General features: G+C 26.4%; 1 protein-coding gene across 2 annotated transcripts; it reads right to left on the bottom strand.

Moving 5' to 3' along the window:
* Nucleotides 1-5,653: 5,653 nt before the first annotated feature.
* Nucleotides 5,654-14,046, bottom strand: LOC112600319. 2 transcript variants are annotated; one of them, XM_025347516.1, is made up of 3 exons: nt 13,836-14,046; nt 9,335-9,631; nt 5,654-6,089 (listed from the first exon to the last, which is right to left on the bottom strand). In XM_025347516.1, the coding sequence occupies exons 2-3, from the start codon at nt 9,415-9,417 to the stop codon at nt 5,696-5,698; spliced, it is 477 nt and encodes a 158-aa protein (XP_025203301.1). In that variant the 5' UTR covers nt 9,418-9,631; nt 13,836-14,046; the 3' UTR covers nt 5,654-5,695. The 2 variants fall into 2 exon arrangements, with proteins under 2 accessions (XP_025203301.1, XP_025203300.1); XM_025347515.1 differs by lacking the exon at nt 13,836-14,046 and adding an exon at nt 9,733-9,967.
* Nucleotides 14,047-16,134: the final 2,088 nt, after the last annotated feature.

Here is a 16,134-nt window from a genome sequence, read left to right on the forward strand (position 1 = left end):
ATAACTGTAAAAATAAATTTATTTTATTTCAATTATTTTTACTAGTATTAAATAAATGTACTATTATATTTTCACATTAATCTAACCTAACTACATATAGATTGTAGAAGTACAACTATTTGTTTTTATTATTTTTTATCAAGTTGATGCATACATATTTTATTTTTAATTTGTTCATCTAAAATATGCTATATTATAGATTACCTGTGGAAATTAAATAATTATTATTCAACTACATCGTTATAATTTAATTAAGTAAAAAATATATACATAACTTTTATGTATTATTAGTCATTTCTAAATTTTCTTTTGTCAATTTGCTTTATAGTACAAATATTGATCATATTTACATTCTTAAGAACAATAGCAGTGTCATCTGCACTCTGCAGGGTACATATTACATTAGACTAAATTTTATGTATATACATTTTTTTATAGTTTATAAACTTTTTTCATACTGAAATTACAGTCAATACACTTGACCAGAAATGGATTTACATCATTATTCTTATTTTGCTATTGTTTTAAACTTTCTTACTATTCATAAATTAGATTAATTTTTTTATGACATATTTCTAACAAAACTTACCTATTTATTAAATATATAACTATATAAATGTTATTGGTAAGGTTTATAAACAGGTAATGTATATATTACCTGCAGGGTAATGTAAACCTTATCCATAAGAACAGTGTATACATTACCAACCTTAAATATATATTATCCAATCAATTTTTACATTACTTATCTGATGTACTATAGATAAAGTATTCATATTACTTTAATCGTAGTCTTATATGTGTCTACAACATGACCAACGCATCAAACACTTCAAATTACCTTGTTGTTATATGTTTTTATAATTTTTTTTGAACTTCTGCATTCATGCGGTGTTTTCCACCACGTCCAATACTCAAATGCACATAGTGTAGCACATCATACATATTTCATTAATAAAATATACAAAATGTTTGTACTAGGTACCTTCCAACAACTGCAATATTAATTTATTTTCTTCTATGATAGTAACGAGGTCATACCTTTTCAAAATTAGATATGCCTTGTTACTTTTTATTCCACTTAATCTCACATTTTTAATTTTCGAATTTTCATTAGACTTAACCTACGATAAATATACTGAATATTCATTAACTATTAAATAAAAACACTCGTAAAATTATTCATGTGAAGTCATATTAAAAACGTAAATGTACGACATATATACTAAAAGTTAAAACGGACTGTACTAAAATTATTAATAAATATTTAAAGAGATGGCACTGAACTAAATATTATTGTGCGTGTTTCATCAAAAACAATTATCTACAGTCGTTACTTTATCGTACATTTTATCTAAGTACTTACCCACTCGGCTGTGGATAATGTGAAAATTATCCGCATAATGTACGAAATAAAAGTTTTTTAAATAGTATTTTTGCTTAATCCAATAGGTACGGGTAGAGTTCACATTACCAAGCAATGTAATATATTATGTTACTTGTAACATATATAAACTAAATTATCAACTAATAATTCGATTTTCTTATCTGTGTTAAAAATAACATTAAAATGATAAATAGTTGCATTAAATAATAAAATAAGATTCACTTAAAGATCAAGGAAATATATAGGTAGGTAATTATAATCTAGCGATTTAGCATGTCATTTTAATATAAAACCACCACCCAAGACAACTGCTTTCTACCTATACTGTGTGTGTTCTAAATAAAATCACTGTACTTCATATAAGTTGTTTGTATCTAGGCGAATATAATTAAAATATTATAATTTTAATAAACAGTATTCTCCGTTTAAATCCGCTTACTTCAATACAAATTAATTATAATAAAAAAAAAATGTAATTTGGCTGTGGACTAATAGGTAATAAATGTTAATTATCATGCATTTACTTATTTATGTATTTCAAATGCATATTGTAAGTCAATTACTCATTATTAATGAATAGTATATTTTTCCAAAAATGATTTAAAATGTATAATATTAATGAGTTTTTTCTGCCGAATATTTTCCGAAACCAGTGCTTTGCATAAAACAACAAGGAAAAAAATCTTTATTTAGTGTTGTAGTATTGGTGAATAAACTTTGAAAATTTTGTTGTTTTTTCTGACATAAATTCACAGATTTTTAATATTTTTCTGTTTTAATATGTTATGTAATTGAATACCGTTTATCGTGAAAAACTCTTACTTCACATAATTTGCACAGTATGATTTTACCATCGGTTGAAAAAATATTCTCCTCGAATTCACGCGCGTATTTACAAAAACGACTCAATAACGACGATTTATATTTCGGCATTTTGAAAAAATAATAAAAACGCAAATTACGACTTTAAGCACTTACGAATTACGAACACACTGTAAATACTTTAACGCGACTGAAATACTGAAATAATGTCAATAGTACTCAATAGTCAATCATGATTGTAATCGATATTTTCTTATCTTGATATAGGTATTTTATTTCCCCGATTATTAATCTAAGACCATATTATTTAGAAAAACCATTTATACCTACAAGTTTAGATATACCTATTAATTTATTTTCATATTAATCGAAACTATAAAAATATAATATGTTTGCTTATATTATAAATTATAATAAACAATAGTATATATTTCAAAAATGTCTCAAAAAACAACAAAAAAAACATCAAAATATGCACTGAAAGATGAAATATGAAATTAAAATTGTAAAATAAGTCTTTAAAATAAAAAAATATGTACTAATAAAACCTATCACATGAAACAAATATTGTGCTCACTTCGCATATCATATGATCAACCAGAATAAATATGCAAACGCATACAAATCCGCCCTCTAGTCATTAAGAAAAATAAACTTGAAAGTACAAAATGTTGTTTCATGACGATTTCAAGTTATGTTAAAAGATATTTTCAAAAACTAATATTTTTCAATGTGTTGAGTCGAGGAAATAGTATTATCTAGTCATCACTCATCAACATACGACAAATACAGGTGATAAAATCTAGAAAATAGATCAAACTATGTGGAAATATATTCTTAAAATACATATTGACCAGTGTAATGAGACTTCCAGTAGAGTAGACATATTTTTTCCAACATGGAAATATAAGTGTTAAATAGTAGCAGTCTGTTTAAGCCGTTCAAGACCGATTAGCTGTAAGTATTATCACCAGGACTGTAAATTTATAGGAAAGTCCATTTTTTTTTGGTGATTGTAAAACATAGCTTTGTAAGTATATACTTTGAATTATGTAATTATGAATCTATCTATGAAACTTTTATTTTGCATATATTTGCATTTTTTAGTTCATTTTCTAGTATTTTTAACCAAATTCTGTCAATTAACTTGTTTGAAAACTTTTTTTTATTTTACACAGGCTGTATATATTATGTTAAATTTTTTAACTTTTTTATTAAATAAACACTTTTTTGTACTAATATTTAATATCCTGTACCTAATATTAATATAAATATAAAAATTAAATTAAAAACCATTTTAAATTAATTTTATACTATAATTTTTGGCATTTTATATTCCTATTTTTGCATTTTAAGTGCATATTTTATTGCATTTTTTTGGCATTTTTTAAGGATTTTAGTGCATTAAATTCACAGCCCTAATTATCACTTTAGACACTGTATTTACGATATAGTGAATATTGTTATATATTACCTATGGTATGCATCAAAGGGGTAGACAGTATCTGAAATATATGTATTAATGATATATAACTGAGTTATATCGTTTAAAGTATTAAGTAACTTGAATTTCATATTTTAGTTACTATTTTTTAGTAACTTGTAATTAAAATCCAAGTACAATATACCTAAGTATTGTATTATTTATTAATTTGAACTTTAAAATGTTCATGTACATCAAATTCTATTGCATTTGTCCTGTATAATACACTATTGAGGCAAATGTATGCAATTCAAGTCATAAACATTAGGATAAAATAAGTTATTAATATTTTTATACAACTACAATAGTAGGTTTTATATTCTTCTGTATCAGTCAAAATACTATTTTGTTTCTCTATAAGATCATGTTTACTTGATCATTAAAAAAAAAAATCTGTATTTCTAAAAGTAAATTCTTACTATCAAATTTGATATTTTATATCATTTAACAATTTTAATGTATAAAATATTACCTACTACCTTTTATGTGTTTTACATAGTTAATTTAAAAGCACTCATATTTTTACAGATAATTTGTATTCTTAAATAATCATGTAATTTGAGTTATAAAATTACAACTTTTTTTATGAATTTGTTATACCTAATGCATAACTTTTATGTAATTTAAATTTTGTCTTGGGATACAATTTTTTATAGTAATTTGTAACATTTATCTTGTAACAATTAATATTAATAATAATAATAATATTTACCATTACATATCATACAATATTTAAATTGATTTTGGTAGTGATGTCATATGCAATCTACACAATAAATGCTCGTGTCATTTAATATCTACAAATACTATTTATCGTCGTATGTTATCTATACAATTGTAATATTATTTATCTACATTCTATAAGGTTGATTGTTTTATGTACAAAAGAGACTGCATCACTTTGCTTCCAATTGTTCAAAGAGAAATTGAGCCAGGGACGACCATTTTTCCAGATGAGTGGAAAGCTTTTAAGCTTACAGCAGTTTAAATAATCTTAGTTACATACACACCATACTGTAAATCATAAAAATAATTTTATTGATCCAGAAACAGGTGCTGAAACTCAAATGATGGAACATGTAAATATGTTTGGTGACGTGTAAAAGTGAAACATGATATAAAATTGCACGGTGTCACTAAATTGCTGAAAAGGCAGCTGAAAGAAGAATGGTGGCTTTCCATAAATATAACAAAAAATTTTGACAATATAAATAAATACTTTTCAATTTTAATTGAAAACATTTATTAATAATCTTCATTTATCTATGAAGTATAGCGGCGATTTAAAACAAATTAAGTTAAATCTTAAAATCACGCGTAGACATTATTTTATACATAGATAGCATAGACACCGCTACCTTAGGCTACCTTGGTTTTTAATATTGCAGCACCTCCTAAAAGCTCCAACGCTTCGCTCAATTTATTAAAAAATTTGTCCAGTCTTGACAACATATTATTTACTTTTTTGCTTACAAAATATATATTACAAATTTAAATACATATTTTAATAGCCAACTTATTCTGAACATATAATTGTCTGTAAAACAAAACAAAAAAATTCTAATTCTAAACATTTTATTTGTTACTTGAATCACATTGTTGGTCATACAAAATCTATAATAGTTTTGTTATGAAGATTCTTTAGCCTTATTAATTTAAATAATAGTATAATTATTAGAACAATACAATCAAATATAATATCTACTAAACCTTGTTTTATTCATATGCACATAGGCACAGTACAGTTTAATTATACAAATATCACAACTTCTTAATACTAGAAAATTCATTTATGTCACACAATGGAAAATTTGATCAAAAGATAACATCAATATAATTTAAAAGTGCAAAAATATTAATTTGTTTTTAATTACTTTAACAAGGAAAGAGTAAACATTATTAAACAATTTATATGAATAAAAAAAATAATAATATTTATACATAACTTATATTATAACCACTTATTATTATTCTCAAATTAAAAAAAAATGTATTCATGATATTTATTTTTTTCTAGATAGGTACTTTGATACATAAGATCTTTTTAAACCCTGTGATGTATTTTTAGGACGCCCAACACGACGATGAGCAGTTCTACCATCATGTTGTTGAAGCGACCTACCTGTAGTAACTGCTTGAGATATATTATTATATTTCTCATGGAATTTAATTGTAACTTCAGGATACAAATTTGAAGCATGTTCAGATGATATGTAACTTATTTCATCTTGATGCTTCCACTTAATAAAGTACACTATTTCACCATTAAAGTTACAAGCTCCTATGATTTCTTTTGGTACCAGTGCTTTAGCAAGTGCAAAATCAAGTCCAACAGCCAGTTCATATTCAAATTTGTCATAATCAAACACAATATTGTATGGTCTTAATGCATCGATCCTGTGAACAATCCATTATTTTTTTTTTTTTAATTAATTATTAATTGCACGTGAAACAAAGTTTTATGTAAGTATATATAAGTAAACAAGCAAAATAATAATAAGAAGAATTGTATTTAAGATATTTAAAGCACTGAATATTTTTTTTTTTTAATGTACCTAATATATTATTACAATTTACAACATTTCTGTCAATAACTAAAAAAAAATATTTCTTTCATCATATAAGAGTTTAAGAGGTTGCTTCACATGTGTTTTTTCCGTTCTAACAAACATAACTTAACAAATTGCTTGTTTTTGAAGAATTCATTTAACTCTTTTATGGTGAATATTACAGTTAATTTACCTAACCAAATTTAAAAGTAAAAATATAATCTAGTAAAACTTGTTTTTATTTAATTTAAATTTTAAAGCGAGTTAGGAACATTTTAAAAAATACAAACAATTTTATAATAATCATAACTCATTAAAACTAAAATAAAAATAAAATCCAGAGGTTCACTAGATAGTATTCTTACTTTTAAATTTTATAATAGATAAATTCTCTGAAACATTAAACATGAAGGGGTTAAACGGATAGTTCAGAACAAACAATTCGGTATGCTATGTATTTTTAAGATGGAGACAATGCACATGAATATAACTTCTCTTAAAATATTTTTTGTAGCCTGGAGTGGTGCGGTAGTTGGCCTCAGTTGCTAATGTGTTCTAAGGTTAAACATCAGCCGGTGTCATTAGCTCTTGGATGGGTGACCACCCAGGTTCTTAGTGAAGAATCCATGGCGTGCACACATACACATACGTGTTTCAATCTTATAAACAAACCTTACACAAAAAACCAACTGTTTCTATTCACAGCTAATAGCCTTAGTTGCTGGGCTTAAAATAAAATTGATAAAAAATTTTAAAAAAAAACTAGAAAAAATACTATTTTTCTCATCAAACAAGCAAAAACAGAATTAAAGAAGAATGGAAATACAAATGTATATTATTATTAAAAATAATTGCCCATAATCACATAATATTAAAAATATTTTATAAAAAATAAGTTATTGATAAGATCTAGGACTAACACACTAAATCTGTAAACAGTGGTATTTGTCAGCAATAATGACATACCAAATGTCTTTTTGAGATAATTACCTGTATAGTATGTAATAAATATTAAAAATATATAATAAAATATAACAAATTTGTTTTTGTTATAAAAAAATTATTATTTATAGGATAAAAAATCCATAGTTAAAATTTAATTTGAGGTAAAAATTTTTATTTTATCACAAGTTTAAAAATTGCTTAGCATATCACTGTTTGTAAACTATAAATTATATTATTATTAATATCAATATACATTTATATATTTTTTTTATTATTAGTATTACACATTACTATATCTAACTATGTTAAAATTATCTTGTAATTACAATTTACTCTATTAAAAGATTTCCTTTTAACCTGTTTGTTATAAATAATAAAATAAATATTTAATTTCATTATCACTATATTAGAGTTTATTCATAAGAAGGAGATAAAATTATGAAATTGGTCTTCTCAAAAATTCTTTAAAAACAAACACAACAAGCATTGTAATACTTTTCATGCTATACTATATTAACTATTAAGCAATGTCAATCCAGTACTCTGGCCCATCTGACTATCCATTAATAACTCTTAATAGTTTTCTATAATGGAGAGAAGTCTATAACTAAATGAAAAAATGTATGTTTAAATCATTAATGAATCGTGACCTAGGTTCTAATTTAATCAATTTATAAATATTAAATATCGTATTAATTGAAATCTAGTTTATTAAACACTTTATATATAGCATTCAAACATGGATTTTCTTATACTTGTGTAAACTAAATTTTCCAAAACTTAAAATTTATAACATTAAAGTTAGATCTTTAATAAGATAACAATATTTGGGAACTATAATTTGCATATTCATCAAAGAAATATCATCTTTTAATTTATAATTCGGGATTATATCATTAAGTTAAGACTTTCCAGCAATAAAATTAAAATAATTATTTTTTTAATGATAATTTATGATTTATTTGAATTTAATAAGTACGTTTTTTTACAATAAAGAATATTATCGTATATTTTTAAATGTGTACCTCCTTAATGTAAAAAACTAAAAAGTATTAAAAATATTGTTAATCACTAAAAACTTTTTTTTTAAATTATTGTAATAACAAATAATTTTAAAATAACAAATTAAACTTAATATACAGTGAAACCTCCCTTAACGGACACCTCTAAATAGCGGACGTTTTTTCGGGGACCGGGACGTTTTCACTATTTATGTATAGGAAAACCTCCAAATATAGGACACTCTAAATAATGGACACTTTTATGACATTAATATTAATAATTTTTATCTTAAATTAAGAATTATTTTGAAGTATCTGAATAAAAACCTCAATTATTAAGTTATCTTATGTGTACATTATTAAACTGTATATGAAAATCTTATCTTATCCGTTCAGTCATTGAAATATTATCACACCAACAAAATATTAAAACTAATACATTGTCCTATGTGTGTTTAGTTGTGTTTGTGATGCCAATAAACGAACGTTTATTGTAGTGCGCTATTATCAGCAAAAGAAAACGATTAACTCTAAAAGAAAAAATAGACATTCTGGAATTTTGAACATCAAATACAAATATGGGCATTCTTGGGCATTTTTTTTAAGATATATTTAATTAATGTAAAAATAAAATAAAAAAAATTATTGAATTTATTTATTAATTGAAAAAAATGTTTTCCTCTAAATAGTGGACACCTCTAAATAGAGGACAAAATTTTGGCGACCGAGAGTGTCCGCTATTCAGAGGTTTCACTGTAGTAATATAATATAGTAGCTCAATGCGATCGAGAACGAGTCATCACTTATCATATATACATATATATTATGTATATATTATCATAACCATTGATACTAAACATATGGCAACATACGACAATGCTATCTACTAAATTCGCGCGTTTTTACTCGCAATAAGCGAGAAATACTATCACTATGGTTTTCACCATTCAAAAACACAGAAAAAATTTAATTAATAATAAAGATATTAATTAAGACTTAAAAAATGAGTGAATAGAGAGCTGATGCAATATCGCCGGTTATAGCAGCAATGGTGTTTTCTATATAACATATTTACAAACATAATCTACACCTAAGATTAATATTAATTATTGCATTAATGTCAGTTAGGTATAAATATCATGCTTACCCCGGAAAGACCATCCAGCTACTGCGTTTACGTTTCGCTTCTTCGTCCCCGTCAAGATATTTACGTTTCAATGAGCTCGACATTACAACGGCGGTCAAGACAACAGACGGATAGTGGATACACACTGTCGGAATCCGATGTGAGCGAGCGCCGACAGGACGCACGAGTTCCGCTGTAGTAAATGATTAACACTGCGACCGCGATGCAGTTGTGACGTTGTGTACTTGTTGAACTGTATCGTACGGCGACGCAACTTTATATCAATGGCGCACACATGCCCCGTTACCCAAGCTGCAACTGCAATGTTTAGTTTGAGGACTGAGGAGACTTAAGAAGCGCACGAAACGACAAGATAATCATAATACCAGACGATACGTTTAGTTTTATTAGTTACTGACCGTGACTCAGTGTCGCCACGGAACAGACGCGGCGTAAGTAGGTAAACCCGGAACAGTTGGAACGATCGCAATTCGCACTACGCGCACATGGAGTTGTCGATGAGGCTCTGGGGAGTCGCGAAGATAACGCGACACGACCGGAAATCCGCTGGTTAACCTAGCAAGTACAAAACGCGCGCGGCTAATGTGCGAAGACTGCGAAGAGTGCGAAGTCCGCGATAGACGACGATAACCGATTTGTATTGGTACCTGTTACAATATTATTATTATTATTATTATTATCATTATCATCAATATGGCTGATGAGACTTTATGAATGACAAAGTAGTCTCTTTCTTGATAAAAAAAAAAAAAAGATGGACTTTCATAACTGGTAGGAATGCAAAGCTCCCGAGATTCTAATGATTCTTATGTTTTATTTAAATTTTAATACGAAAGCACGTGGGACCGGTTGAGATGTACCTATTCACTATAACGATGGTACATTCACTTAACCGTGTTAGTGTTACGAATTTATCGAATTTTTTATCATCAGATTGTTATAGTTGGTACTTTACCACACGACAGGCGATTGCTCAATTAATTAATTTTATTTGTTTTTTTTTCAGTTCGACAACACACTCATAATACCTATTATTTTATAACGTCCGTATTAAACTCGTAAACCGTTTAAAAGTCTGCAGTTGACTAACACCGATGTTAATCGCTGCATTGTCATTTCGTCTCTCGTTTAAACTTAAAATATTATCGTATTCGTTTCTTTATCCCTCAGAAGATTTGTACGAGTGAGTCGAGTGAGAACTACAGTAGTTTCTCTCTTCGTTGGCCGAAAAGCAGAAAAGTCTCTGATAAAGATAACAGTACCGTAGAATATCCATTACAATGCATTCGATATCAGTGATATATATGTATAATGTATAATATTGCATACATTTATAATTACCAACACAATAACATCGGATTAGCTTATTCTGTGTAACGAGTAACGACAAGAGAAAAAAAAACGTTTATTTAAATTTGTGCATTATTACCTACGTATTTATCAGTAATATTGTGTTATCGTGTATAATTAATATTCCGAGATTAATAATACCATTTATACATATCAAAAAAAAAAAAAACATTTCAATGTATAAATAATTGAGTTTTAGTATATTATGTAATAGTAATTTATAATTTTTCAATACGAAAATTCGTATTAAATCACTGTTATAATATATATATACTAGATATCTACCATTTTATTACAAAAGTATTTAACGAGTTCATTTAAACGCATACACTATATCATTACTCAATAAAAATAAACTATATTAAAATTCATGTAGGTACATTAAATTGTGTTTAGAAAGATTCTTCTAAATTAAAAAAACTTATTATTTTAAAAACTATCAAGACGCTATACTACATACGTTATCTCCGTTTCACAAACGTATAACATCACAAATTATTGTACATTTTAAATAATCGATTTATCTTTATGCTCATTTTTTAAATACATTTCTTATGATTATAATTGTTTAGTTTAGTTTAAGTTTTTATCCTTTAAAATTAATACAATCGTTTTCAATACGTAATAGATTATTTGAAGTATTTTAAAACAAATATTAAATTGTTACAATTAGTTATTACTTATTATATTATAGTTATGAGTAAACACTTATTTCATATTAAGATAAAGCGGATACGACGGAAAATGTCAGTTCGCTTTTCTGCTTATTTAAACTTTAAATAATTATAGCTGATTAACATCTTTTTTTATTGCTATTAAATCATAATGTTATATGATAGTAAATTAAATTTTATAATAATATAAAATAAACATAATAATATAATTTTGAAAAATTGATAATTACATTGACAGTTCTATTTCAAATCAACCAACTAGAAATGAGGTCATATTTCACATTTGTATAGGATATAGACTACATTATTGTAATATTGAGTAGCAATAAACTTGTATGCCATTACAGAATTACATATTTGTTGTAATATAATTATCTATCTACTTCAATTGTTTTTGGACTAATTAGCGGAAGATTAACAATTTTCGGATTTAACGATGTTCAATTTTAATTTTTAATAAATGTATTTGAGGATTAATTTCTATATTTTATGTGTAATATTAAAAATAAATTGTATTTTTCTCTTTTTTTTTCTAATTTGACAAATAATTTTTTTTTCAAAAAATTAAAAATATTTTGTATTGTAGTCAAAAGATTTGACAAATGCAAATTTATAGACAATAGTCATCAAAATTCAAAAGAATAGTTTTAAATAGAATTGTATCTTGTATCTTCAATTGTATCGACAATATAACAATAACAATCCATTATAATAATAATTATTATTATTTTTTTATCATTCAATAGATGTTGATTGTATTTAATTAAAAATGTTCGTAAAATTATTATTTTTTAACATAAGTTTATCAATATGATAACAACACTATTTAATTTCGGCGCACCCTAAATCATAGCTCATATACGCCCGATTCAGACCAAGTGAAAATCGTGCAACGTTGCTATTTATTGAGTTCATCGGTATAACTATAAAATCTAAAATAATATTTGATCGTTTCCCATGTTAAATGCTAATCGAAACCAATATCCAAATCGATAAAGATAATAATATTTTGTCGTTAGTCGTGCTAATCAAAGTTGTAAAATCACAATCGATAAAGATTATATTACATAAAAATTCATTTATCAGTTGTATTTTATGTGACAATTACATCAGCACATTAACAGTACTACTATAATATAATTAAATTTTATAAAATTATTTCAAGTTAACAAAAATTTTGTTTAGTTTTTCGTTATTTTAAATATCACATGAGTAGAAACCTTGTTTGTGTAATGCATAGGTATGTCAAAACCAATAATTTAAAAACGAAGTTAACCGAAATTAAAGACCTACCCATGATCCGGAAACTGAAGAAAGTTTAAACTTATTGGATGTTTAAGGTAGGTATAAAAGAAAAGCGTGCAAAGATTTAACTTTATGACCGAATAAAATAATATGTACAGAACTTTCCACGTGCAGTACTTAATTTGATGATAATTTTTTACTAATTTGTCTAAAAAAATTTTAAACGATAACTGACGGCAATGTTGTATGCGGAATGGACGCATTTGGGCTATAAATCAGGGTGTCAAGTTTTTTTATTTTGGACGCAAATGGGCTACAGCCACTACATTTATTGTTAATAATTTTCCCAGTAAATTTTTCTAAAATCATTAATTCGGCTATCTCCCAATATGCGATCTAACAATGTTATATGTGTTCTACCTATGGCTGGGAATCCGCATCATTTATATTTATTATCTACCAATTTATATGTTTTATCTTAATTTTTCATAACGATATAAATTTTAATATAATATAACACCTGGTCCGTAATTACTGTCGTTTTTAGTGAAACAACTTTTTTAAATTTTGAGCTAAAAAAATAGTTTTTAAAATGCTTGTTAAAGAATTTTATAAAAATGTTTTAACTGAAGAATCTACAGTTAAATACCTACAAGATTATGGCTTACTACCTTGTGCAAAACAATGTTACAGATGTGATAATGAAGTAAAATTATATCAAAGAAATTACCGCGGAAAAGTTGGAGAAGTGTAAAAAAAAGAGATTGTCAAACCATCTAATTGGTATTCTTGTAATCATGGTGACATAGTATAACATTTATAAATTCATTTTTTAATAAATTAAAATGTTTTTATTTATACTTTTTATATTATTACTGTAGATCACATCCATTTTGATAGACCGCATATTGGGAAGATAGCCTTTAATTCTTTAATAAATTTATATTTTAAATACCTATCTAAAATTGTACATAAAAACCGTAGTTTAAAAAAAAATATATTCTTACATTGTGCGACAATTATATTTGGTTGCGATACAAGAAACAGTGTTATACGAAAAATATAAAATATGTCGTTTGCGTTTTGGTGACTATTTGTGTGACATAATAATGTAACTTATAAAATATATTCGATAGGGATCTACAGTGTATCTAGCGTGAATTTAAAACGGCCAAATCGTTAATTAATTTTATTAATATGTCACTTTAGTCGATTATACGTGTACTACTTACTTGTAAGTTGTAACGCGGCGGAACAGTGCACGTAATATTATGTTAATTTATCGCAGATTATACTGAAGAATCAAGACTCAAAAAAAATCGTCGAAATATTCCGTTAAAATTGTTATTTGTTTTTGTTTATTACCGAATACTGTTTCCGTGTTTTACCACATTTATGAATTTATGATATCAATAAACGCGTCGATTGCGAAAAGAAAACATCAACGAACTTAAATCTTAAAGTCAGCATAATATTGATAACATCGTTAACCGCAACGGCTTGTTCATATTTTATTTCTTCTGTTTTTATTTTATCGTTCAAAAGCTACTATTTGAGGGACTATCGTTATTCCCCTCTCTATTTTGTTGCCGCTTAAAGTAGCAATTGTCTATAATACTATTATATGTTATCCTCTATTTGTCAAAGTTTAATTAGATGTATCGCGTACTGGTTTCAATACACTTGTACAGTTATACCATATAAAATAGGTCTATCATATTATATATGTTAAAATAAATGCTAAATTGAAATTTACAGTTCGGTAAATGGCTATATAGTCAGTACTCAGTAATAAAATACATTTTTCAATGTAATATACTTATATACGTCATATTTTTGACATTTGTTATCTACATTTTACATTATTGTTTTCATAATTTTTATCATAATTGATAACATATTTTATTGGAGATAACGTAGAACAAAACGTAACGAATACCTAACAATATTTTTTTCCTCGTAAGCGACGACACTGAAATTAGTAACCACTTTCGCAGCCCGTTGTTCAGAACGATGTAGGGAACGGCCTCTCTATAATGCCCATGTCCTAAACACGTTTAGCGGAGATAGTAAATATGCTGTATCTATATGGTTATTATCAATGAATGAACAAAATGGTATTTTCACAGCACAGTTGCTGTTGTGCAAGACACGCGAAATTGTTATCACTTATCATCATTGTTGATTAGCGCGAAATGTCAAAAACCACTACGGTTTTCCGTTTGTTATAACTTTGCAATCTACTCTACTCGGCAAGAGCCAAAAAACGCCGACAGATGACAGTGGTATGTATTTGACTGTTTTCACTTGGTTATTTCAGACGGACGTGAGTAATAGTAATAATATATACAATGGTAGTTATCAATATTGACAATATTAAAATATCGGAACTACGACTCGGCGACGTAAAAATCATTAGACGATCCTTCGCAGTTCGCACCAAACGACAGATCTCCAAAGTAATAATATATAAAAATCATAGCGTAGACAATATGGTCGCTATAATCGTTATCACGTCATTCTTGTAAAATGCGTAAACGAAAATCGTGCGTGTTAACGTTCAAGGCGCCCGGTGCTAATGTCACGTTTTTCGAAAATACGCTACTTACTTCACGGGAATAATTTTCGTATCATGTAGAATCGATCAACATTTTATATTTTTTAATTGATAGAGAAAAATGTTTTATAGTCTACATTGAACTTTGTTATTTCAATAATCTCAAACTGTAAGATATGTCAAAAACAATTTTAAGCTTTTTTTACAAATTATTTTTAATCAAATAAAATTGGAGTTCATTGTGAACTATAGATCATTTTTTTCTTAAAAAAAAAAAAAATATACTTAATTAAAATTCAGTTATTTTACGAGGTCTGAAAATCCATTTTTTTTAACCATCTTCCTTCCCTAAGTAGATATCGGGCAATAGATTAGTAGTTTAGTTAATGTGGTACTGCTCGAATGGCGTACCCAGGTTTTTTTTTCTTTCTTTTTATTTGAGAGATGTCCACGAAAAAATGTTTTTAAAATGTAGTGTATTGATAACCAGTTCTACGTATACCTCACTGGCTACATAGACGGCTATGTCAAATATTTTACTTATTATTTACCTACGTGTTTTTACCAATCTTCATATGATATTATGATCTGACTATATTCGTCACAAAAATATGCGTTTGTATTGTATTAACAATACAATTCATTTGTTCATGTATTCATTCCTACAATTAGGAATATATAAATCACCTAACGTACTCAACAAAAACGCCACTGTAAACAAAAATAACTCATGCTTCCAAAACATAACCTTTAAATGTAGTATATTATCAAAGATTTTGATGTTGACTCAAAAATATTCGCTTTTTGCCGACCGTTACTATTGACATACGTTTGAACCTATTCACCAAACATTACAAGAAAATAAAGAGTCGACAAAACTTCGTAAAAGAGGAAATACATATATTTATTTGTAATCATAAATTCATAACTTATAATGCCATTATATTGTGTAATGATAAATTATAAAATATTAT

This window comes from Melanaphis sacchari, unplaced genomic scaffold, assembly GCF_002803265.2.
Source record: "Melanaphis sacchari strain LSU unplaced genomic scaffold, SCAv2.0 Contig63_pilon_pilon, whole genome shotgun sequence".
Lineage (NCBI taxonomy): Eukaryota > Metazoa > Arthropoda > Insecta > Hemiptera > Aphididae > Melanaphis > Melanaphis sacchari.